Source organism: Abrus precatorius, unplaced genomic scaffold (genome assembly GCF_003935025.1).
Source record: "Abrus precatorius isolate BTA unplaced genomic scaffold, Abrus_2018 Scaffold2, whole genome shotgun sequence".
Classification (NCBI taxonomy): Eukaryota; Viridiplantae; Streptophyta; class Magnoliopsida; order Fabales; family Fabaceae; genus Abrus; species Abrus precatorius.
In genome coordinates, this window is record NW_020874362.1 from 10776340 (window position 1) to 10801885 (window position 25546).

At 32.7% G+C, this 25546-nt stretch overlaps 1 protein-coding gene and 1 long non-coding RNA gene across 8 annotated transcripts in view; one reads left to right on the top strand and one right to left on the bottom strand.

Annotated features, from left to right (window-relative positions):
- The window catches only part of LOC113857640, a 19375-nt gene extending 12512 nt beyond the window's left edge, over nt 1-6863 (top strand). Inside the window, exon 3 of the long non-coding RNA XR_003503286.1 lies at nt 6593-6863. This is a non-coding gene — a long non-coding RNA (uncharacterized LOC113857640). The remainder of the gene's footprint in view (nt 1-6592) is intronic.
- LOC113857638 (plant UBX domain-containing protein 7) lies at nt 1110-19927 on the bottom strand. Of its 7 annotated transcripts, none has more exons than XM_027489727.1 (11): nt 19846-19927; nt 19624-19737; nt 19430-19542; nt 19251-19352; nt 18361-18556; nt 15093-15170; nt 14940-15008; nt 5384-5527; nt 5149-5245; nt 4566-4849; nt 1110-1473 (listed from the first exon to the last, which is right to left on the bottom strand). In XM_027489727.1, exons 2-11 carry the CDS (start codon nt 19717-19719, stop codon nt 1309-1311), a joined length of 1344 nt encoding a protein of 447 aa, XP_027345528.1. In that variant the 5' UTR covers nt 19720-19737; nt 19846-19927; the 3' UTR covers nt 1110-1308. The 7 variants fall into 7 exon arrangements, with proteins under 7 accessions (XP_027345528.1, XP_027345527.1, XP_027345529.1 ...); XM_027489726.1 differs by having other exon boundaries at nt 19837-19915; XM_027489728.1 differs by having other exon boundaries at nt 4566-4840; nt 19251-19347; nt 19443-19542; nt 19624-19896.
- Between the last annotated feature and the right edge of the window lie 5619 nt (nt 19928-25546).

A 25546-nucleotide genomic window follows, 5' to 3' on the forward strand; every position in this document is an offset into this window, starting at 1 on the left:
TTAAAATCACATAAATATATACATTATTATGTTATTCAAATAAAAAAAATGTAGTTTTCATCACTTAACCTATTCTAAACATTTTTCATAATATATAAAAGTAACTTATTTTATTCTATTTGGAGTTAAAGGAAAAAATTTCTTTTTCAATTTTTTCTCGTCCATTATTAGAATAATTTTAAAGAGAAGCAAGATACCAAACTAAATAAAAAATGTATAATGATAATGATGATGATCAAACTCATTTTCCTTTCGCGGAGTGGCCGAGAAAACCAACTCATTTTCCTTTCATCTTTTTGCAAATTAAACAAATTTTTTTTTCTCTTTGTCTATGAACTTAAATCCTCCTCCTGAATAGTTAATACCGTTGCAAATTAAACAACATAATGATTGATCCTCGGAGAATTTTTTCAATTTCAGTCAATTTTCCATTTAAAAAACAAATTGACAGTTAATTTACTAATACCTTACATTTTAATAAAAACAAGAATAAATTACATTAGCCTCCCTTTATTTTATACCTCTTACTAAATAATTCTCTATTTTTAAACCTACACTAAACCCTTTTCATTTTTAAAATATACAAAATTTCTATTTTTAAAATGCATTACATAAAACTCCTTACATTTTTTAACGATTAAAATTCTTACTCATTTTATAAATAATTTACAATCAAATCCGTATTGTAATAAAAATTTAGAGTAATTAATTATTTTTATATCTTCAAAATAAGAAAAATTGAAATTACTTATTATCAAGGATAGTATTCCTTAAAAAATATTAGAGCATCAGAATAATTTTGAAGTGTTTAATAATTCTAAATTTTTATTATCAGTTTAATTATTAAAAAAAATTATAATAGGGGGATTTTGTAAAAGAATTTGCAAAATGGAAGGAAAGTTGAAGTAATTTAATCTAAAGGGAGTTTTGTATAAGTTTCAAAAATAGAAAAGATTTTTTGTAAGCGCAAAATAAAATGAAAAACAGGCTGGAATAAATTACTCTAAAAAAACAGAGTTGTGTGTAAATTTTAAATATCAGAGTTCTTTGTAAGAAATGCAAAATAGAGATCGGAGCAATTTACTCTGAAAATAATATAAGGGGGAGGATAACACTAACAATGGTATATTTTCCATTAACTTCGTTTAAACCATCATTCAGATTCAGTCTATACATAAGTTTCAATGACCATTTTTTAAACAGTAACCAGGCTAAAAAAAAAAGAAAAAAAGAGATCGTAGAGATAGAAATCACCCATCCGAAGTTCCCCATTCAGTCTGCAAATTTAACCCAGCAATGAAACCGAACTCAGTCCCATGTTACCGAAATCATCGAGTTGGCAAGGCCTGATTCCTCGAAGGTTGAATTACTTTCATAGACCAGATTTTTTGATGCTCCAGGAATTGCATGTGTTAATCTAAATGGCCTTGTCTCATCTTCCCCTAGTTGAGCAGAAATGAAGGACCACAGCAGCTTCAAGGAAACAACAATCACTTAGAAACTCAAAACCAGACAAACAAACTAAAAGTAAAAGTAACAAACACTATCAACTTGCATCCTCAGAAAAACAAAACCCTGAATATTTTCATAAAGCAACGTTAGACAGAGTTTACTAAATAAAAAAACTTCTATGAACCAACGGGCAGTTCTTCCAAGTCATAGAAACGTGATATTTGCATACTAATTTTCAAACAACACCACTAATGCTAGTTTTGAACATCGAACATTGAAATACATTTGTGAATTCAGCTGTGGGCCAATAACACTTCTCCAAATTAACAAGAAAATAACCTGGCAAACTAAACCAGGAAAGATAATTATTATCATTATTGTATAATTAACTCTGCAGTTATCCAGCAGTCATCAAATAAAATGTAGAAGTAAACTTTGTTCATAGTTAAGTCGTACTTAAGCAAGAAGGGTGTGCATTATGCTTAGTCATACTTTGTACCGTAGTTAAGTCATACTTAAGTAATACTTCGATAGTACTTCGTACTGAGTAAAATAGGTTATCATCATTCGTGACATGTGACATTTACATAATGTAATTTACTAACATTAAACAATGTAATTTTGTAAATTAATGTGGTTATGAAAATTGTTATAAAATGGTAGTTGAGTTGGATCTGTCTTTTGGTACTTTTGAGACATTATTTAAAATATTGTTTGAAGATATAACTTATATATAATATCTTAGGCTTTGTTTGAATGTCAATTTATGGGGGGAAGGGAAGGGGAAACGAGAGTTTATTTATAACTAACCCTTGTTTGAGAGTCAAACGAAAATGAACGGAAGGATTAGAGGGTTTTTCTAAACTCCTCAAGACTCTCTTAGCTTTATTTTTTTTAGTTCCTCAATTTGAAGGTTTTTTCTTTTTAATATTGAAATGACTAATTTATCCTTGTGAATTTGTGAGTCTCTTTTCTTTCCTTAACTCTACTCCTTTCTTTTCACAAAAAAAATAAAATAAAAAAAATAAAAAAATATTTTTTCAAAAAAATTTAGTTTAGAGTAAGAATTTTTTTTAAATTATATAAATAGAAATATAAAATATAAAAATATTTAATTTTTGTATTTTTTGAAAAAATAAAAAAGACAAAATATATGACTAAAAAATATAAAAGAATTATAATATTATTTACATGATTAAATCTCTCATTAATCTTCTCTCTTAATATTGAACATCCAAACAATGAGGGTTTAACCCCTCTTCCCCATCCCTTCTCTCCCTCTCCCTTATCCCTCAAACTTTAAACCCTTTCCTTTCCTCACCTTCCAAACTTCCAAACAAGCCTTAAAATACTTTTGGTGCTTTTCTCCAATTAAAATTAGAAATTTATTTCTGAAATTAATATCAACCTTTTCTAATGATGACCTTTATTATATTGGTTATCGATGTTAAATTTTAATTTTAATTAGAGAGCAACACCTAAAGGATTGTATTTAAGTTTTGTTTATAAAACTATCCACCATAATTGTACGTACTTCCACTATTTTCAAGTGAAAAAATAATGGCTTTAACACTTGAAAATCAGTTCACATTCTCTTCTTGTAAGCTTCTGCAATAAATAAAAGCAAAATACTTTTTATCCAAATCTCAAGCACCATCTTCTCATAATAATATCAATAACCACATTAAATTACATTGTTTAAAATCAATAAATCATCTTGTGTAATCTATCATAAATCATCATAACATTTTTCAACTTATTGCAATAATGAGTTTTATTTTGACCCCTATACATAACATTTTGCTTTTCATTTTGGTCTCTACATGAAATAGTTTTTCTTTTTTTTGGATCCCTCTCCCTCTGATTTGAATATATTTTTTGTATAAGGACTAAAATGAAAAATATTGTGCAAGGACCAAATTAAAAAAATGTGTTACGTATAGGGATCAAAATTAAAAAAAAAAATACTTAAATATGAGATGGCAGCATTATAACAAAAGTTATCAGTAGGGACTATTTTGAAAATGTTTTTTCATATAGGAACTTATTTACAAACTTTTTGGTGCAAAGACCAAACAAAAAATACAGCTTTTGTATCTGGACTAAAATAGTATTTAAACCTAATTATAATAATTCCATTTTTCCAGAGACCAGTATCACATACATCCACAACATCCACCATTTCACAATAATGTATGATCAAAACATAGGCAGTTATAAAATTGTAAAAGGGAATAAAGCATAGTTCCTTTGGCCACTACAGATCTGGCATAGTGGTGCGTTTTTGCTGTTGCGGCCATCACGACCAACGGCGGCTGTATTTGCAGCCCAAATTGCGGCCATTCATGGTGCAATAGTGCCATCACAGGGAAAGATATTAACTTTCCTTTTCTACCCTCAAAGTGAAAGAGTTTTAGGATTTTTTAAGGGTAAAAATGTGTTTTTATATTTAAGTAATAAGCTGACTTTCCCTTTTTGCCCTTATAATGACAATCTTTAGGTTTTTTTTAAGGGCAAAATTATCTTCTCAGTTTTCAGACCTAACCCCACTTTTCTCTGGGTTTTTTTCTTTCTTTATCTCTTCGACATCCATTCCTCTCATCTCTATTGCCCTTCTGCTTTGCAACTAGAGACACATGACAAAACCCTGCTTTTCCTACACTGTTTTTCTTCTCCCCCTTCTTTGTTCGATACTCCCTCCTCCCATCTATATCTCATTTCTGCTTTGCAACAATCTCCAATCCAGCACACTCACTCATTTAGGATGACTTCTCTAACAAAAGCCACTTCCTTTCTTCTCTCTATTCTATGATTCTACAGTCCTACCTCATGCTATTTATGCATATTTGTTTAGCATTATTATATACATAATTATCTACATATGTATATACTTTATATCCATATGAAAAACTTTAAAATAGCGGCAATCCCCTATGTGCTATCCCGCGATGGCGTTTTGAGGGTCCGCTACACTCCGCTAATAGAGATTAACAACTATGAAATAAAGTACAGCAATCAGAAATTATACCTAATTAGGCAGAAAATCATCCATACAAACAACGAGAACATAGTATTGAACGAATTCCCACAGGTATATGAGTAACATTTGTTACCTGAATAGAGTCGGAGCGTAAGAAGTTACGTTGAACCCGGCGTCCATCTGGAAGTCGAACCCCAACTCTGCATAGGAGATTTCTTTCAGCCTTGGGTTCTTCAGGCAGGGTTGGATATGTGGGCCTTTTAGCCACAGCTGTTTCTTGCCCATTCACTGCAACATCTGCATCTTTATTGTCTCGTCCAGCTATTGCGGTTGATTCTTTCATGCTTTCCATTGATGCTGCCAGAGCTCTTTGAACTTCCTCATCCTCCTCTTTATTTCCGTCTGAATCTACCACAGCTGTAACATCAAACAATATAATGATGATGATAGAAATACAACAAAGATAACTTTGTCAACAGTAATGATGGATATAGAATTGAGGCAGTAAAATCAGGATTTTAAAATTTCATAAAAATAATGAAAGACAGCATGACCATAAGTGGGTTAAGGGAGGTGGGTAAGGTCCATCCAATTACAACAGATAAGGAACACATCAAATATATGGAGTGTTGATCAGTAAAAGAAGTAAACGAGTTGATATAACAGACACCGTAAAAATCAATTCATCTGACACAAAACAAACCAGCAAGAAAAACCTTTAGTTTTTGGTGGGCTAGAACTTCCTCTAGGACGCTTGTGAGACAAGGTAATGTGATGATCCTTTGGACCAGCATCAAGAAATGCTAGTAGGCCCTAGCGTAAAAAGCACAAGACTCTTCAAATCAGTAAGTATACAAGAACAAACAAGTTCAGAAATTACACATGAATAATATTTCAGTTTCCAAAGAAAAAGTTTCCATCATAATGAGTAATAAAAATTGTATCACATACTTCCAATAAGCTTTCTGGTTGAACCATTCCACACCAGGAGCGCATCTTTTGGCCAGTGATGGGATCTATAATAAGCACAACGGGAATTGAATCCAGTCTATAATAAGTGCAGACTTTTCTGCCTTCAGTTGTATCATCATATACCTATAGTAATTGACAATGGAAAACCATATTTAATTGAAAAATAAAAAATAAAAAAACTATATATGCACATGTTAACATAGCGAATACTTTTGAAAATATCACAACCCAAAAGCAAGCCCGGGCTACTTTCAGTTAAAGCGTGTAAAATAGAAATTAGTACATGTATAATTTAGATTTGCAGTTATTGATATAAAGGTCAAAGTTTCAAACTACTATTGGTTCAATAGGAGCCACTAAGAAACCTTGATAGTAAACTTAACAACGTTACAGTAACCAAACTAGACATTACTTTTGTTGCAAGTGTTGTAAGCCAATTTCTAGACTACTTGTGATGGTTACTGGGATGGTATGGTTCACATTCTGAGATACAACAAGACTACACCATGTACAGGGTTATTTTATGAAAACAAACACAATTATCAAATTATTGGCTATTCTGATGTTGATAGAGCAGGATCACCATTTGACAGAAGGTCGACTTCAGGGTATTGTGTCTTCATTGGACGTAATTTAATCTCATGGAGAAGTAAGAAGCAAAATGTAGTTGCTCAACCCAGCATAGAGGCAGAATATCATAGCTATGACAACAGCAACATGTGAACTTACATGGTTGAGGCAATTATTCCAATGGCTCAAATTGGGAAAAGTGAAGGACCTATTAGAGAAGTCAAGGCTGAATACCAGCATAGACTGCACTTGACAGTTGACATTGCTCCTAAAAACCAGTTTTCTATGAGTCATTTCATTTGAGAAAAGGATCTTTCTAGTGAAATTACTACCAACGTTGTCAGTTCCAACAATCAACTAGCTGATATGTTTACTAATTCCCTCCTAGGACCTATTTGTAACAAACTTGGCACATTTGACGTATATGCTCCAGTTAAGGGGGAGTTTAAGTGTCAGAATTAAGCACATGTAAAATAGAGATTAACATGTGTATAATTGATGCTTAGCAGAGTAGGTAATTAATTCTTGGATGTTATCCCTTAGAATTAGCACCAGATTCTAATGTCTTGAATGTTGTACAGATTACAAATATACAATGTAGAGTATATTTGTAATTAGTGCCATTTGGATGAGAAGTGTTGAAGGGAAGGTGAACCCATAAGTTATGCGTAGGTCAGACAGAACCTTAGAAAAAGGCCTATGCTCCCCATACCAGTCAGTTTAGACACAATTTTCTGAGAAAACTAGACTTCAACCATGGGTTTAAATTGTTTAAAGATAAAGTTTCAGAGTTTAGTTTCAAAGGATAAATCCATGTAAACCTGGAGTACATATCTATAAAGGTTACTATAATAGGCGTAATCAGTAGAAGAAAGTGAAACAATATCAGCAGGACCAGCAGGACCCTATATATCAATGCAAACTAATTCAAATGGATAGTATGAGGTGGGGAACACAGGTGATTTGTCTTGCCCAAACACCATTCTAAGCAGAAATCAATACCAGTTAGCCACTTACTATGAACTGGCATATTACAATAAGTTAAGACTTAAGACTGTTTTCAGAGTATCCTGATGAGGGTGACCGAGGAGGGAAGCCAAAATATGGAGAAAGAAAGTAGAGGAAATTGATAATACTACTCTATATGAATTCTGTTCCTGGTGTTCTATAGCAAACAATCATATCTTCCCAGTTTCCTACAAAATTTTGTAATAAATTGAAAATCCAAAAATCATATGTCATGGACACAACTAATCCATGGTTTATGACAAAGTTTCTCATTCTCAGATGATTCTTCCTGTTTAAAAGTTGTGCATCTCAAATATTCTGAAGATAGAAAAAAAAAGAATTCTAAATCCAAGATAAATTAGGGGCCAAGGAATGGAAAGAAAGCACCAAACTCAGACACTCAGCAGCCTCTAGAAGAATAATATAGTAACATAATGATCGAATTGGTTCAAAACAGAGAAAGCAATAGAGAAAATAGATGAAGAAAAGAGACAAGATGTGTATTATTCTCTAGTACAACTCAGGGTATTTGAGAGAGCCTATTTTCTCCGAATGCCTAAAGGCCCTAATCCTTTCACAAATGATCTGACGACCTCTCTCTCTGCCTCCCTCTTATTATAGGGGCAATAGCCTTATTTCTTCTACAATCTTAACCTGCCTAACTAACTAATTCAATCTAACTAACTAATATGTTGTAACTAACTATTAATGAGTCCCTAACAAACATATCACAACTAATTACAAATGGAAGTTACCTAACAATATTTCCCCCCTAAAGTTTCACCTTGTCTTCAAGGTGAATAGCTGTGGCAGATGCAAAGAAAGTTCCATTGGGATTCTGTTAGGAACAGAGTATTCGATTGAAATTATAGGGCTCACACAGGGAGGATCCCTGGAATTACAAGCTGCTATAATAGAAAAAAACAGAGCCAAAGAACTATAACAATGGAAAACAGAATACAGCAATTAACTAAAGACCCTCCCACTGCATCAACCACCACCCAATGACCTCCCAGCCAAAATCCCCCCATTTGTCATCTATTCATTCTCCTTATATTCCCCCCGTACCTCCCTTGCCACCTATGCTAATTTTGTTAGTCAGTTAGAATCTCGCATAACGGCTTCTTGATCCACCCTTCCCATTTTACCCTTTCTCTTTTGATATGTCTTGAGTGGAGGCCCAGTTGGCCTAGACCCAACAATACCCCCTCCATCAAGGCAAACCTTGTCCTCAAGGTTGAAATGGGGAAATACAGCTTGAAGCATATCAACCTCCTCCCAAGTGCTTTTTTCCTTAGGTAAACTCCTCCATTTAATTAGGACCTCCCAGTGTCCATTCAACAATCTGCGTGCGTCCAGCACCTCTTCTGGCTCCACTTGCAGTTCCAGCTCCTCGGTCAAAAACGGTGGCAAAGCTTGGCTAGCTTGACTGGTAGGAGGGGCCTTCTTGAGCTGTGACACATGAAAAATGGGGTGCAGACGCGCTGATTCTGGCAGCAACAATCTGTAGGCAACATATCCTATTCTTTCTTCCACTCGAAATGGACCATAAAACCTTGGACTTAGCTTCTCATTGATCTTTTTGGCCAATGTCTTTAATTTGTAAGGACGAGCCTTCAGATAAACCATATCCCCAATCTGAAATTCCACCTCTCGGCGTCCCCTATCAGCCTGCTCCTTCATCCTCAGCTGAGCATTAATTAAGTGTTGTTTGAGCTCGTCTATGATACTGTCCCGGTTTTGTAGTAAATGGTCTACTTCAGCCACAATTGTACTATCTTTGCAGTAGGGAATAATCAGAGGAGGGTCCCGCCCATATAGTGCCTTAAAGGGGGTCATTTTGATGGATGCATTGAAAGAGGAATTAAACCAAAACTCCCCCCATGGTAGCCACTTCACCCATTGACCGGGGTGATCATTAACAAAACACCTCAAGTAAGCCTCAATGGTGCGATTTGTCACTTCGGTTTGGCCATCTGTTTGGGGATGGTATGCGGAGCTGAGTTTTAGCCTTGTTCCCGAGAGACGAAAAAGCTCCTTCCAAAATGAACTAATAAAAATTCTGTCCCTGTCGGACACAATGGAGCTTGGGAATCCATGTAAACGCACAACCTCCCTCACAAACACAGCAGCTACGTCCTTAGAGGAATAGGGATGAAGTAAAGGAATGAAATGAGCATATTTGCTCAACCTGTCCACTACCACCATGATGCTGTCTGCTGTCCTGGTCTTGGGTAATCCCCCAATAAAATCCATTGTAATGTCTTCCCATACATGCTCTGGAATTGGCAAAGGTTGTAGGAGCCCTGCTGGCTTTAGCATCTCATGCTTATTCTTTTGGCACACTTGACATTCAGCCACAAACCTTTCTACATCTTGTTTCATCTCAGCCCAATAGAATATCATAGCTAACCGCTTATAGGTCCTTGTTACTCCCGAATGACCACCCCAGGGAGAAGCAGGGAATTCTAACAACAACAGTGGGATTCGGGTAGAATTCTTAGGCAGAACCAGCCTTTGCTTATACCATAAACACCCTAACGAGACAGAATAATGAGGATGGGAAATAGGATTTGTCACTATCTGTTGCATGATTTCCCTTAATTGCTCATCTCTCAGAACTTCCTCAGCCAATTCTGCTAAATCAGAGTTGGTTATCATGGATATGGCTTTACAAGTCATGACTCGAGACAACGCATCAGCTGCCTTGTTCTCCAACCCTGGTTTGTACTGAATTTCGAAGTCAAAGCCCATTAATTTGGCCACCCATTTCAGCTGCTCTCCCACCAACACACGTTACTCCAATAAAAACTTGAGACTCTTTTGATCGGTCCGAATAATGAAGCGATGACCTAGCAAGTATTGCCGCCACTTCTGGACAGCAAACATGATTGCCATTAATTCTCGTTCATACAGCGATTTAACCTTGTTTCGGTCCAATAGAGCTTGACTAATAAAGGCTAAGGGTCGGCCTTGTTGCATTAGGACTGCACCTAAACCATGTCCTGAGGCATCCGTTTCAACCACAAATGGTAATTCAAAATTCGGCATTGCTAAGGTAGGCAACACCTCCATTTCCCTTTTGAGCTTTTCAAACGCCGCTTGTGCTTCTCCTGACCATTTGAAACTGTTTTTTTTTAGTAATTGTGTTAGGGGTCTTGCAATAATTCCATAGTTGCGTACGAATTGGCGATAGTACCCCGTTAGGCCCAAAAAGCCCCTCAAACTTCGAATGTCTTTAGGTTCAGGCCACTGAGTCATGGCAGAAACCTTGGCGGGATCAGCAGAGATTCCAGTGGAGGAGATTACATGCCCCAGATATTCTAACTGGGACTCTCCAAAGCTGCACTTCTTACCATTAACGCACAATTCCTGACTTCTCAGTTGTTGAAGAACCAAGTGCAAATGACCCATGTGCGAGGCATAATCTGCGCTATAAACTAGAATGTCATCAAAAGACACTAACACAAATTTGCGTAAATACGGCTTAAAAACCTGATTCATCAATGCTTGGAAGGTTGAAGGAGCATTGGTTAGGCCGAAGGGCATTACTACATACTCGTAGTGCCCCTCATGTGTCCGGAACACAGTTTTGGGAATATCCTCTGGTAATTGTGCGTTAATGGTAATTTTGTCATCTATTCATTCTCCTTATATTCCCCCCCGTACCTCCCTTGCCACCTATGCTAATTTTGTTAGTCAGTTAGAATCTCGCACAACGGCTTCTTGACCCACCCTTCCCATTTTACCCTTTCTCTTTTGATATGTCTTGAGTGGAGGCCTAGTTGGCCTAGACCCAACAGATTCCAATTAATTGAAGCATGATGATCAAGCCAACTACACTACTGCAGTCCCAAATTAGTCTCAAGGCCACCTGATCAAACACAAACAAGTGGCTGCAATCAATTTCCTTCAAAGCTTTGTTTTCTTTAATATTTTTTGCCCTGAAACAGAGCATCATTGCCTCTGCAAATGTATTGAGAACCCAAGGTTTTCTAGGCGAATCACAGTTTGTTGTCATCCTTTATTTCCTAAATGTTGTTGCATGTGTTTCTGCATCTCACAACTGAAATGATGGTATCCTTCCACATAAGAAAGCTTGTTTTCAGACCTCAAAGCAGCCAATTGTCTCTCTGTCTCGATTACTTGTCCCAATCCTTTGAGTTCTTCCATTTTTGGTTCTTGATCCAAAATGTGAACCAGTTCCCTTTGAATTTCATCCTCTTTATTTGTCTTTGATTCCGAGATTTCTGGTTTCCATGACTTTTGTTTATTTTCTTGGGCAATTTCATATTTTTCTGTATTTGTTTTTGGTCTCCAAGCTTCTGGTTCTTTTCTCTTCAGATCTTCATTTTCTTTTCTTCTTTCTTGCACCCAAGATTCTTGTTCCTCATCCTCAACTGATGCAAATAATTCTGGATCATATTCTGGATGAAATCTCGAGCACTGCCTTCACAAATGTCCGCCAATTTGCCTTATGATTACTTTGTTTCTAGCAAAGCCACCAATTGACAGCAGCACCCCACAAAGCTGTTGTAGCCCAAGATAGCTTCTCCTCTTCTGGCACTCAAATGGCCTCAAAATACTATGCATTAATCAGCCACCAGTAAGCCTGCTGTTCATCAAATGCTGGAATCATCTTTAAGATTTGACACCCACAGCTCCAGGATTAGAGCTCTGATACGAGTTGATAAAACTGGATCAAAACAAATAAAGCAATAGCGAAAATAGATGAGACAATGTGTATTATTCTCTATAGTACAACTCAGGGTGTTCGATAGACTCTGTTCTCTTCTGATGCCTAAAGGCCCTGATCCTTACACAAATGACCTGATGATCTCTCTTTGCCCCATCCTATTATAGTAGCAATATGCCTTATTTCTTCTACCATCTTAGTCTGCCTAACAACTAATAAATTCAGTCTAACTAATTAATATATTATAATTAACTATTAATGAGTCCATAACTAAGATATCATAACTAATAATAAACAGGATTTTCCTAACAAATAAACCCTAGTAAAATTCCACCAAAGAGGGTAAAAATGTCAAAGGGAATAGAGCTTTGCGTGCTATCAAGTATCTGTAAGAATACTTGATAGCATAATTGGGGTTTTGAATAAGACGACCTTTTTTTTTCATTTTTCATTCTTATTACTTTTTCAATATGAAAAAGTAATAAGAATGAGAGGTGTTAAGTTTTTTATCATCCTGGCGCCGAGCTATTTTTCTGCAGGACCTCCCCTATAGTATCGTCACCGCAGTAGAGTTTAACCACCAAGTTCGGGATGGATTGGTGTGGTTCCTCTATGCCTAGGACACCAGAATATCGAACCATGAACGAAGAAAGGCATAAGATAAAAGCAAACATATTGACTATTCATTGTGAGGCCCTAATTCTCGACTGGAGGGGACGTCACAATTATTTACGTGGTATTCCAGTATTAAAGAGATCATTCCTCCTAGACACACAAAACACATATACAAAGTAACTAGGGGAACAAACAAACAACAAACCCTTAACCTACTAGGTAAGATTGACTACATGGATCTCAAGTTGTCATTGAGGGAAAATAAAAATTAAATGGTGGAAGATGTTTTCCAATTGATCAAAATTAAGAGCCTTTTAATCTAATGAATGGCCAATACAGAAAGTAACGTTGATCTTTTCATTTGCCTTTTTCTTCCTAGCTGTTGAAAATGCTATGACCAGAAATGAAGCAGAAAATAACAGGAAATGAATGCAAAACACTGTTCAAACTGTGTAGCATCAATGTTTCATCTCTATCATTGATTCTTCAAATATCCCTAAATCAATGCAGGAAACCTTAAAGATAAGAATTGAGTTTAATCCATAAATAAAGAGAGCACATTGGAAAGCATTGCAACTTGGGAGATTGTAGAAAGATCTAAAGACAAGAGAGCAATACGCTGAAGGTGGATCTATACCATTAAATATCAACCACATGGTACTCTTGATCAGTACAAGGCCAAACTAGTTATCAAAGAATACACTCAAACTTATGTGAATTGACTATGAAGAGATGAGATGTTCACATCAATGCCAAAAATGAATATTTTAAGCAGCGTTGTCAAATGGCAGCCATGGCAGATGTCAGTGACAGTTCTCAACCTAACAGCCACAACCATGGCAGATTTTAGATGGCGGGGCATGGCAGCCATGGTGCAAAAAGCAAACTGGGTCTCTAACCCAACCTGGTCCAGAGTGACCTGTGAAAAGAAAAACCTGAAAACCTAGGTTGTAAATAATGCACGATAGTGCTGCTACAGCAGTGTCACATCGCATCATAGTGGTTGGCCATTATTTTGAGCTTGTCCGTGTTGGGTTATTTCCACAGTCACTGTGGAGAATTGTAGCAGTGGAAATTGCAGCTTTTTGCATGCGTCTTGGTTGCTATTGGAGCTTTATTGAAAACCCAAAAATGTCCTAAATTTTTAAAATTGCAGAACCTTTTTTTTTTGGGGCGGGGTTAGTATTTTGGGGTTTTGGGTCAAAAAATAAAAAGGCTTTAAATGGGTTTGAAAAAAAAATCATGCCTCCTCGCATTTTTCCACCCTCTTTTCTTTGGCCCTTGTCCTGCTTTTTCTGCTAAGTGTTCTGTTTTTCTCTTAGTTTTGCTATTTTTCGGCAAGTTGTTGTCCTCTCATTGTCCTTTTCTTTTTTGTTCTTGTCTTTTCCTATGTTTATTGGTTTCAGTTTCCAGCTATTTTGTTATTTTATTTATTTTGTCTAAATCTCTACTCATTCAGTTCTAATTTTATTTGGCCTTTATGTTTTGTTACTTTAAATGCATTGAATTAGAGGCTAAACTTGTTTATTTCCTGGACTAGTTTACATTACTTATATATACTCATTTATCGTCTTCACGTCTTTATTTCAACTTTCTTTGACATTCCTTCTCTTTTTTTTCTTAAACCATTTTTCCCTTCTTGGTTTTATATCACATTCTGTAGGTTTTTTTAATAACTGCCATGCTTCCGCCATAATTTTATGGCAGTTTTTTGGCTGTCCACCATCTGCCAGATAACATTGACTGTAAGAACTATCCTTTCATTAGAAACTTACTCTAGTTGGAGTGTGCACTAGTTTGATGTAAAAAACTGTCCTTTCACATGGAGACTTTGAGGAAGAGGTGTCTATAGATATATCCCATTGAGATATGCACCATTTATGGTGGAAACAAGGTGTGTAGATCCAAGAGCCCCCTTCCATTCCAACCTTAATTTTGACAACCTTGAAAATAACATCTACAAATTTTTTTAATTATGGTTTTGTTGCATGCTTTAGAGTGCATTTGGAAGAGCTTATGAAAATAAATTGACTCTCATAAGCTCTTTCTAACTTATTTCAACAAGCTTATTCATATATTATCAAAATAAGCTCTTTTCAACTTATGTCGACTAGTGTCATGGTCTAATTTATGGTATAAACTCCTTATGCAAAAAAGCTGATTCAATAATTGCTAATTAAACTATTATGCAAATGCATCCTTAGTTTTATGTGTTGCTTTTGTTTTGACAGAAACTTATGTGACTTGTGACTTTTCAGTTGTATAAGATTTTATGAAGAGTTTGAGTTTAATTAAAAAATTTTGGTGTGATTTAAGGATTACTTTTTTTTACCTTTGCTACATTTTTATACATGTGTGTTTTTAAATATAATTTTTCATTTTAGTTTACTCTTACGATTTGTGTTATGATCCACCAATCATATGATCCAAGAGATCCCCTTCTATTCCAACCTTAAAACTTGATTTTGACAACCTTGAAAATAATATCGACAAACTTTTTTCAAGAGACTGAGCACTATAGTGGTTAGGAAATAATATAAGCTACCATGCTAAAGAACATTTGAAATTTTCAAAAAAATTAAAAGCATTTTGAAAATAGAAAATAAATTAACCACAAGTGTTCAAGTAACACAGCAACACACTGACCTGCCAGAATATGAAGTTTGTACTAATGGTCTGAGAAACAGCTTCATTGGCCCATGTATCCCTATTAAGCTTCACAAAGCAAACATGACATCAGTGGTGCTAAAACTGAAACAAAACCAGAAAAATGTAAGTGGAGCACGAAGAATATAATACCATATGTGAACTGAATTCCTTGGTAGATTGTATGTTCACCAACAGCCATTTGTCCTGTACAGAAGCAGCATCTTTTGCCTGCATTCAAAGATCAAACCTTAGTCACAATAGCATAATCTTTACATATATGCAAGACAACAAGATAAGAATGAAGAATCCATGTTTGATTAGAATTCTCAAACTACTACCAGAATAGGTTTCTTTTCTTATCTGTTGTGTACATTTTTATCCAAAGCACAATGATAAATCCTAAATACAAACACATAAAGCGAAACAATACAGAACTAATTAATTAGTTATCCATTAGTTAGTTATATTAGTGGGTTAGTTAGTTAGGTGAGTTTGTTTAAATATGGCAAGTTGTCGATAAATAAGAAAAGGGGTCGAGAGAAAGGTTTTATCTGCCAAATTGAGAGGAAATACAGATTATTGTGGGAGAGTCCAGGCCTCTCAAAAGTCCTGGGAATTATTTGCATTTTGTTCTATTAATAGAAATGTTTCTTTCTACAATGCTGATCCAGTTCTACCAGCTGGTATTAGAGCTCGGATCTTGGAGCTGTGCCTGTGGGTATTGTGTTCTTGAAGATGATTCCAACATTTGATGCAATGGAAGCCTATTGGTGGCTGATCCAGGTTGAGTCATATTTTGAAGCCACTGGAATGCATGAGGAAGAGAAGCTATCAAAGGCAGAAAAGGCTCTAAGAGATGAGGCTCTCAACTGGTGACTAACATGGAAATAGTGCAACCAATATGCAGACTGGTGGACATTTGTGAAGGCACTGATCAAAAGATCCTAACCAGAGTACGATTTTGATCAACCAATCTGGGTATGGGAGGAGGTGCAAGAGCATGTGGAGCCAAGAAATAGAAACAAAGATGATAATTCTTGGGTGCGAGAAAACAGACCAGAAGATGAAGGCTTAGAGAAAATAGAACCAGCTGCTCAGAACATGAAAGCTACAAGAATTGAGAGAAACCCAACAACATTCTGGACAAAGAATCAGAAAACAAAAGTAAAAATTAAGTTCTAGAGATCAAGAATCACAGTGGCACAGATGACAAAGGGAGAAGTCTTTTTCTGGGTTGCAAAGAGGAGACATGGATTGAGGGAAGCCCTATCTTAGGCACGAGCGGAGAGCCAAGGACTGATCTGATGACAATGATGAAAGGTTCAGGTTTGGGCAGTATGAACAACCCACTGCCTCTGCCCAACCCACGTGATTCATTTCTCCCATGAAGTGGGGTGGGTCAATAACAGTCAACAGCAGTAACAAAATTTTGCACCTCAAGTGAGGCAGACAAGGCTGCTCCTACCTGAACCACAGGACTGTGGTGCATGTGTGGAAGCTGAGGCTACTCCATTTATGGATATGGAAGCAAATCAAGTCATCATTCCACAATTCCAAGGCAAAAGCATAACTAGTGAAGAGAAGGGAGGATGAACAAGATTGGATGTTCCTAGGACAGGTGGAATTCATATGAGATCGAGGGTTAGTGGCCATGTTACTACTCACAAATGAAATCCAGATCAAGAATTCAACAAACCTTGATTATGTTCTGTTCTCGTTGGAATGTGTAAAACTGGTAGATGAAATACAGAAGCAGAATGAAGGTCCAATTAGTACAGCAGCAGCAATAGTGGGAAGGGAATACAATATAGTTGGTATATTTAGCTGTACAATTGATGCTATTGAAAAAGTTATAGGGAATTGGCAATATCCAAAAGGTGTCATTTCACTGAAGGTTGGGCAGCAGCTTGTTTTCATGCTTCATGGGGAAACTAATGGTACTGTTGCATCTCTAGTTAAGGCTAAAAGGGACGGTAAATTGTTACACTTCAGACAGTGGGACCGGAGTTATGTAATCCTTCACTTTGAGGACAAGGTGAAACTTTAGGGAGGAGAGTATTGTTAGCATGGTAGTCAAAAGTTGTCGACTTCCCCTTTCTATCCCCATAATGAGGCAGATTTTAAGGTTTTTTAAGGGTAAAAAAGACTTCTTATCTTTTAAAAATGATTTGACTTTCCCTTTTTGTCCTTAAAATGATTCTATTTTAAGTTTTTTAAAGGGTAAAATAGTCTTTCCATCAGAATACATTACCTAATCCATCTTTTCATTCTCCTCTTCTCTGTCTCTTTTTTTAATGGGCATGTCCCTGTTTCTGTTTTGAGTTAAGGGTGGTTCCCTTCCCTCATTTGTCTTTGTTTAGCTTCCTTCATTTATATATTTATACTATTTTATATGCATTCATACAATTTTGTAGAATCTTACAATCTGTGTTACGATCCTACGAGTTACGATCTTTCACCCCTTCTCTAATCCTACATAGAATCTCGATTTTGACTACCATGATTGTTAGGTAACCCACATAGGTAGTTTGCTTAAATAATTACTTAGCTATCCATTAGTTAGTTATATTAGTGGGTTAGTTAGTTAGGTGAGTTTGTTTGAATATGGCATGTTGCTTATAAATAAGAAATGGGGTTGAAAGGAAGATTTTGGCCCAGTTTGGGTAAATTAATCAATAAATATTGATAGAAGTCATATATTAAGAAGTAAAATGAATCAAACTTCTCCCACAAATTAACATCAACTTATGCTTCTTGATTGTTTTAGAAGCTCTCTCATTTGATTTCTTTAAAACTTAAATGAGTATATGTTGCTTTTGACTTATGAGAGAAGTTTTATTCATTTTGCATGTTGATTTTTTTCCTCCTACAAGAACTTATTTAGAAGCTTACCCCAACTGGGTTTTTACCTAGTGAATTGAGAGGAAATACAGATTACTGGGGGGAGATTCCAGGCCTCTCAAAAGTCCTGGGAATTATTTGCATTCTTTTTTTCTGTTAATGGAAAGGTTTCTTTCTACCATTCTGATCCAGTTCTATCAGAAACATATCTATATATATCTAATAATTTATAACAGTAGCTTTTGGGTGTTGACTGTTGACTAGTGGCTCCATTCAGTCTATTGTTATCATGCCTAGATGGATTTATGTGTAGACTGTAGTGTATTTTCAAAATACAAAAGATGTATCTGCAAGTGTTAAGGTTGATTAGCTTTCAAAATAAAGAGGGTATGTAAAAAATCAGGAAAATAGAGTAAGAGTAATTAATTCTATATCTTAATAGTATAAAAATTAAAAACAACAATCAAGCTCAAGTTTAAAATCAAAATGGATAAAAAGATGTTAAGCCTGTACTTGGGTTGTCTCAATTCCACCTCTAGCAGAACCCACAAAAATCCAAACTAAAGAGCATATTTACCTTATCAAAAGGACCATTGAACATTAGATGAAATGGAGGGCGATAAAGTGAAGCAAGATTATCCCTAGAACTCTCTGCCGTAGAAGCAGCACCTTGCTCTGACTCCCAAACCCCTGGACGTCTCATCTCCTCTTCAAAGTTACGAAATGCAATTAGGGAGCTTGGTTCTTGTGAACGATGTCCAATCCTTGATGTGCTGCATAAACACCACAAAACACAACTTTAATGGATAGTTTGACTGTCAAAAACCACATATTTATCACGGCACAACAAACTTAACTAATAAAATTCAATAAGCCAAACAAAAAGGCATGGAAAATATTTCCTAAAGAAAAGGCAAATAACAAACAGCATTAATTGAATTCTGAATACAATATCATTTCACACAGATATTTATCTAATTTACATTTTGAAAGATAGATATGAGACAAAAAATCACAGTTGTAACATACTGCAGTGAATATGCAAGAGCAAGACAATCAAACAGCTCACATAAGTATATGACACATTCCATATTCCACAAGAAAAACTGTCAGCATTATGCTTCTTAGTGGGTATTTGTCAAAAGTACACACCACCCAGTTCTATATATAGACAACAAGACTACCTGCCTAGTCACAAGAGTTCACTTTTCTTTCATCTTCCTATCCTTCGTCATCTCACAGTTCAGAAAAACACGCACAAAAAGAGAAGAATTACTCAATTATTATACAAATAACTAATCCAAAGAACGACAAAAAACTGAAAATCCATAGTAATCACAAGATTAATGAGTGATCTACTAAACTACATGAGTGCAATCAAAGCAATGCTAAAAGAACTATTGAACTTCATTTAAGGAATTGCATTGGCATGGAGAAAAACACCAAATGAGAAAAAGCAAAGCATACCCATACAGCATTGCATCGTCATAAAGAGTTTCCCTTATTACAGGTAAGGGAGGGCGCACTTCTTCAGCAACACTTTCATTGGCAGTGTCCTTCCTGGGTTCACTAAAATGACAACAAGAGCAAGTCAAAACGCAACCCCCAAACAACAACTGACTCAGAACATGGAAAGCAGAGCTTACCTGGAAGGTTGATCAGTCCATGAATCAACGTTTTCCAAAGGCGATGACGGAGGCGGAACTTCACTGCCTATCAGAAACAGTTGAAGAGCCTCCTCGAGTTTCCAACTGGTAGCCTGTTAAATACGACAACATATAACATCTGAGAGATCTGTTAGAAGCAAATCGAAAATTGGGGATTGAAGGAAGAGGAAAACCTGGAGGAACTGGCGCGCAGTCTCAGCGGTTTGGCCTTGAGCGACTTCGAGGAAGGAAGAGACCATCATGTTTTGTTGCTCATTGGATGACTCCATTGATTCTGTTCGGATTCACTGTTTCAAAAGGGGTTTGTTGTTAGGGTTCGGATGCAGAAGAAGATGATGCGATGAAGATTCATTAACTCGTTAACCAACCGTAACACACATCCTTACTTTACTTACTCTACCTTCCACCAATTCCCTCTTCAACACCACTAGATGCCACTCTACCTCTCTGCATCAATCAGTTTTCTTTCATCAACATTAAAGATATATATAATATTGTTTTAAATAGCGGTATAATTTATAATTTAGAATTAATTTAAGATTGATTAAATTTTAAATTATTTTTAACTGATATTATTTATATATATAATATAAGTAAAAAATAAATTAATTTCTAAAAACGTATAAATTAGTGATATAATGTGCTAAGATTCAAAATTTAAAATTACTATTGATTAAAATTATAATTATTTTAAAATTCAATTCATTTAAAAAAATTAATTTGATATATTGCATTAAAATTTGAAATATGAATTAAATAAATTTGAAATTAAATTTACTGACATTACTTAAAATGTATAAAAAATAAATAAACATGTAAATTAAATGAGTAGAATAAATTACGTGGTTTCTTTATAATAATAACAAATTATTTGGCTTAATGAAAAAGAGTAATTTATAAAAATAAGTTTTTTCTTAAAAGAGAAGACTAAATTTTTTAATATAAAGGTTTTTTGATATAATAATTTTGAGAACAAACCTTTTAGATTAATTTACAGACACAAAATATTTTTTATTAATAAATTAAAATCATTAAAATATACAGCAAGAACTTTATTTTTTTAATATATTGAGATAAAGTGTCAAAATTTATAATTTAAATGTTAAATTAAATTAAAAATTTATCAAGGTTATAATGATATTAAAATTTAGTTTATAAAAAAATATATATCTTTAATTTTATATAATATATCAAAATTTAAAATTTTAATCAAGTAAATTAAAAAAATATTACTATTCAAAAATGAGAATCAAAATTTATAATATAATGAATAAATATAGGTGTAATTCTTTAAAATTAGACTTTTAAATTAATTTGCTTTAATATATATTAAATTAGATTTGTGCAAATAATAATGTAATTAGAAGGTCTTTATTTTTATATATATTTTAAAAATATTTATTATATTAATAGTGAAAGCTAGTATCATGGAATAGTTGGAACAATTATTATAATAGAAGTTATAAATAACTAATTCATTTCATATTGCATGCATTAAAAAAATAACTCCTTTCCGAACAAGTTATCTCTTGTAACCATGATCTATAATAGTCCTTACCAGCCATAAGTTTAATTTCTCCTCTGTATCTTTACAATTTTTCAACAAATTTTATATCAATTAAAAATTAATTCAAAATTTAATTATAAACTAATAAATATGTAATATATTGCACGAATTTGCACAAATATATTTATATTTTTTATTATTTAATTTAATTTAATTTTAAATAATTATAATCTAAATATAAAAATAATTATTTTTAATATAATAGAAAGATAAAAATATTAAATAAAAACTTTGACTATTTTTTAAAATAAATTATATATATAAAAAATAAATATAACAGTTAAAATTAATTTATATGTGACTTTAAATATTATAAATTTTAATAATAATAATAATAATAATAATTTAGTTATAAATTAGTAAATATATTTGTGTGTTACACAAATTTATTAATATTTTTTATTAAATTATTTTATTTTAAAATAAATAAAAAATTATAATTTAATTATAAAAAATATATAATAATAAAATTTTATTATATTAAATAATATCAAATATAATCACATTAAAAAATATGATAAATATATTTTTATATACAAATATTTATATATTTAAAAATTTTATTAAGATTTAAATAGAAATTAAAAGAAAAGAATAATTTATTGGATACAAAAACTAATTTTTATATCAATTAAAATTACACATATTGATATAATATAAAAATTTATAAGTCACATATAAAATATATAGATAAATGTTATGATATATTAAATAATATCAAATATAATCACATTAAAAAATATGATAAATATATTTTTATATATAAATTTTATATATTTTATATATTTAAAAATTTAATTTAAGCTTTACATAGAAAATAAAAGAGAAGAATGATTTTATTGAATACAAAAATTAATTTTTATATCAATTAAAATTATATATATTAATATAATATAAAATTTATGACTAACATATAAAATATAGATAAATGTTATGATAAGAACAAAGTCAATATAATATAATATAATATAAAGTAAGAGAGATATACATAATAAAATGACAAAATTATTTTATAAAAGATACAAATATTTGGTGATATTCTACTTTTTAAATTCTGCAAAATTTTAAAAGTATTTATACAATAATGCAATAAAATTGTTCAGTTTTTTAAATTTTTTATTGCTGCCTTTTGTTCAATATTGTTTGTTTTATCTTCATCAAATTGCAACCTAAAATAAAATATTAAATATAAATTACTGTATAATCTAAAAAACTTCAACAATACATTATAAATTTATAAATTATACATTAATTTCCTCTTTCTTTTTGATAAATTTAGTGTTTACACGGTTGGAAGTATACGTGAAGAAATTATTGTCAAATTATCTTTTTTTATTTTAATATTTATATTTATATTGTCTAAACTTTTTTATTTCTTTCTCAATATATAAATATTAAACAATGAAAATAAAGTTATTCATCATCATATTGCAAACATTATAAATGAAAACAATAAAACTCTAATTTAATCATCTATATTACCTTCACTACCTGCTTTGTGAAACTTTGTCTTCAATAACTTTCAAAGTAAGTACTCATTTTTATTTGAAAAATATGTAAAGTACATATAATATTTAAAAGTTGTGGAGGCAACTTCAACCATTCATCATCATCCTAAAAAAACTTATCACATAAAAATAGTTATTTATTTTAATATATTTTATTTATATAATCAATCATTTGATTAAATTTCTAGTAAGTTAGATCTTAAAACATTTGCTTACAATTTCAAATGTTACAATGGGGCCTTTTAGCTTTACTTATGTTAATTGTTCAACAACTTCATTAAATAAGATAAATATAGTTGAATCAATAGAATCTTTAATATCAAGTTCAAGACAAAACCTATCATGTATATAAATTAAGATAATATTATATAATTTAATTTATTTTAATATTAAAATTTTAAAAATAGAATACATAGCGTTATAATTCAATTACCTTGTTATTAGATACTCAACATCTTTATAACATGATTCACATTTAAAATTTGTACCTATGAAAGAAACTCTCTTCTTGCAATGAGGGCAAGAAATATAATACCAACCATTTTTAAGTAATATATCATTCACATTTGCAATACAACCAATTACGTCATTCTAAAAATTAATTAAAAAATTAATTTAAAAATAAAACAAGAAGAATAATATTTATCATATCACTCTTTGATTTTATCATAATCAAAATTTTAGATATGTTTTTGAAATTTTCTAACTTAGGAAAAACTGTAGATCTTGTATTATCAATAATATGCACATCATTAAAATCCCTACAACAAAGTGATAATGAATAATTGAAAATTTGGTTAAGAAAAAAAAGTAAAAGTTTATGAATAATTACTGTAATAGGAAAATTTTAAATAATTTTATTATCTGAATGAATTTATAAAATGAGTGACTTCTGGTGTGTCAATATTGATATAAATATTTGTTGATCTTAATGTAAAAATATAAATATTACCTATAATATATACATTCATATTTTTTATAATTAAATATGAACCATATATATATATATATATATATATATACTTTATTTAAATAAAATATTTTAAATATAGGATAATATAATTACCTTGAAATTTTTTCACAACAATGAATGTGAATATTGCAAATTGATTTTTGAATCATTGGATAAATTATCTTTTATTATTTCTTTAAATAGTGCAATATAATCATCCAATAGTGTTATTTTCATTTTATTTCCCTACAAATGATTTATCTAAAATTAAAATATTTTTCAATTAATAATAACTTTAAAATAGTTGTTTATGCATGATGTCTTGTAATTGAAGTATTATGGCATTAACCTTGCCTTGAGTAGTTATTTTTTCTTCATCAGAACTTGTATGCATGACCACTCCTTCAAATACCCTAACCCTTTCAAATACCTCTATACTCGCAACACTCTCGCCCCCTGTCACTGCAACAAAAATATCAGATAAAACTGCACTCTGGTCTCTGCAGAATCTCGCTACAGAGAGACTCTCTTGCTACAACGAGACTGCACCCCAAACTTTTACTTTGTCGCTTCAGCGAGACACTCTCGCTATAGCGACAAGACAACAGTTTCACGCCTTCCTCTCAGGACCCTCTCGCTGCAGCGAGAATATCCTGCACCAAAACACTTAGTCAAATTCCAGTCTAACCCCAAACATACACACATTTCCTCATCACCATAAATATATATATATATATATATATATACACTTTTATAATCACGTATTTATCCATATGCATTCACACACACATCATTCAATATTCATCACACACTCAAGTGTACATTCCAACATCCATTTATATATATATATAATAGTAATAATTAATATTACAAAAATTCAGGGCGTTACATCATAAATCTTGTTATATATGTGATTATATGTGAAATAATCCTTGTTTTGTGAAAAATAACCGGTGAAAAGTGAGAGTAATTGGTTGTTTATGTGATTTTATAATGAATATATAAAGATATATGGTGAAAATATGTTATTATGTTCAAATAAAGCATGATAAGGTATATTGAGGATGGTTGATATGATTTTGTAATATGAAATGTACAAAGAGATGGATGCTTCATGTTTGAATATATTGTGGTTCATGTAAAAATGATGTGTATTGTGAATATGCCATGGTTTGATATATATGATGGAAAATATGTTGAAATATAATGAAAAATATGTGTGAACATGAGAAATGACATATGTGAACATGTGAATATACTCGAAAGAGTATGAGATGGAAAAGGATATGATATGAATAGTTACAGAGATACACTAGGGGTGAAAGATGGAGACAATATGGGATATCTTGGGGAAATGCAGGGTGGTGAGTGACATTCGGGGTTGTGCACGAAATATTGTGTACGAATGTACCACATGGCCGCATACTCGTTTCTCGACTTGACTCCTGACCATTACCTTTGCTAAGGGACTGTCTATTGCATGCGTTGTATCCGTATTGCATTGGGCCATCCGACGACTATTTACATGTGTTCTCATAGATCTTGTTATATATGTGATTATATGTGAAATAATCTTTGTTTTGTGAAAAATAACCTGTGAAAAGTGAGAATAATTGGTTGTTTATATGATTTTATAATGAATATATAAAGATATATGGTGAAAATATGTTATTATGTTCAAATAGAGCATGATAAGGTATATTGAGGATGGTTGATATGATTTTGTGATATGAAATGTACAAAGAGATGGATGCTTCATGTTTGAATATATTATGGTTCATGTAAAAATGATGTGTATTGTGAATATGCCATGGTTTGATATATATGATGGAAAATATGTTGAAATATAATGAAAAATATGTGTGAACATGAAAAATGACATATGTGAACATGTGAATATACTCGAAAGAGTATGAGATGGAAAAGGATATGATATGAATAGTTACAGAGGTACACTAGGGGTGAAAGATGGAGACAATATGGGATATCTTGGGGAAATGCAGGGTGGTGAGTGACATTCGGGGTTGTGCACGAAATATTGTGTACGAATGTACCACATGGCCGCATAC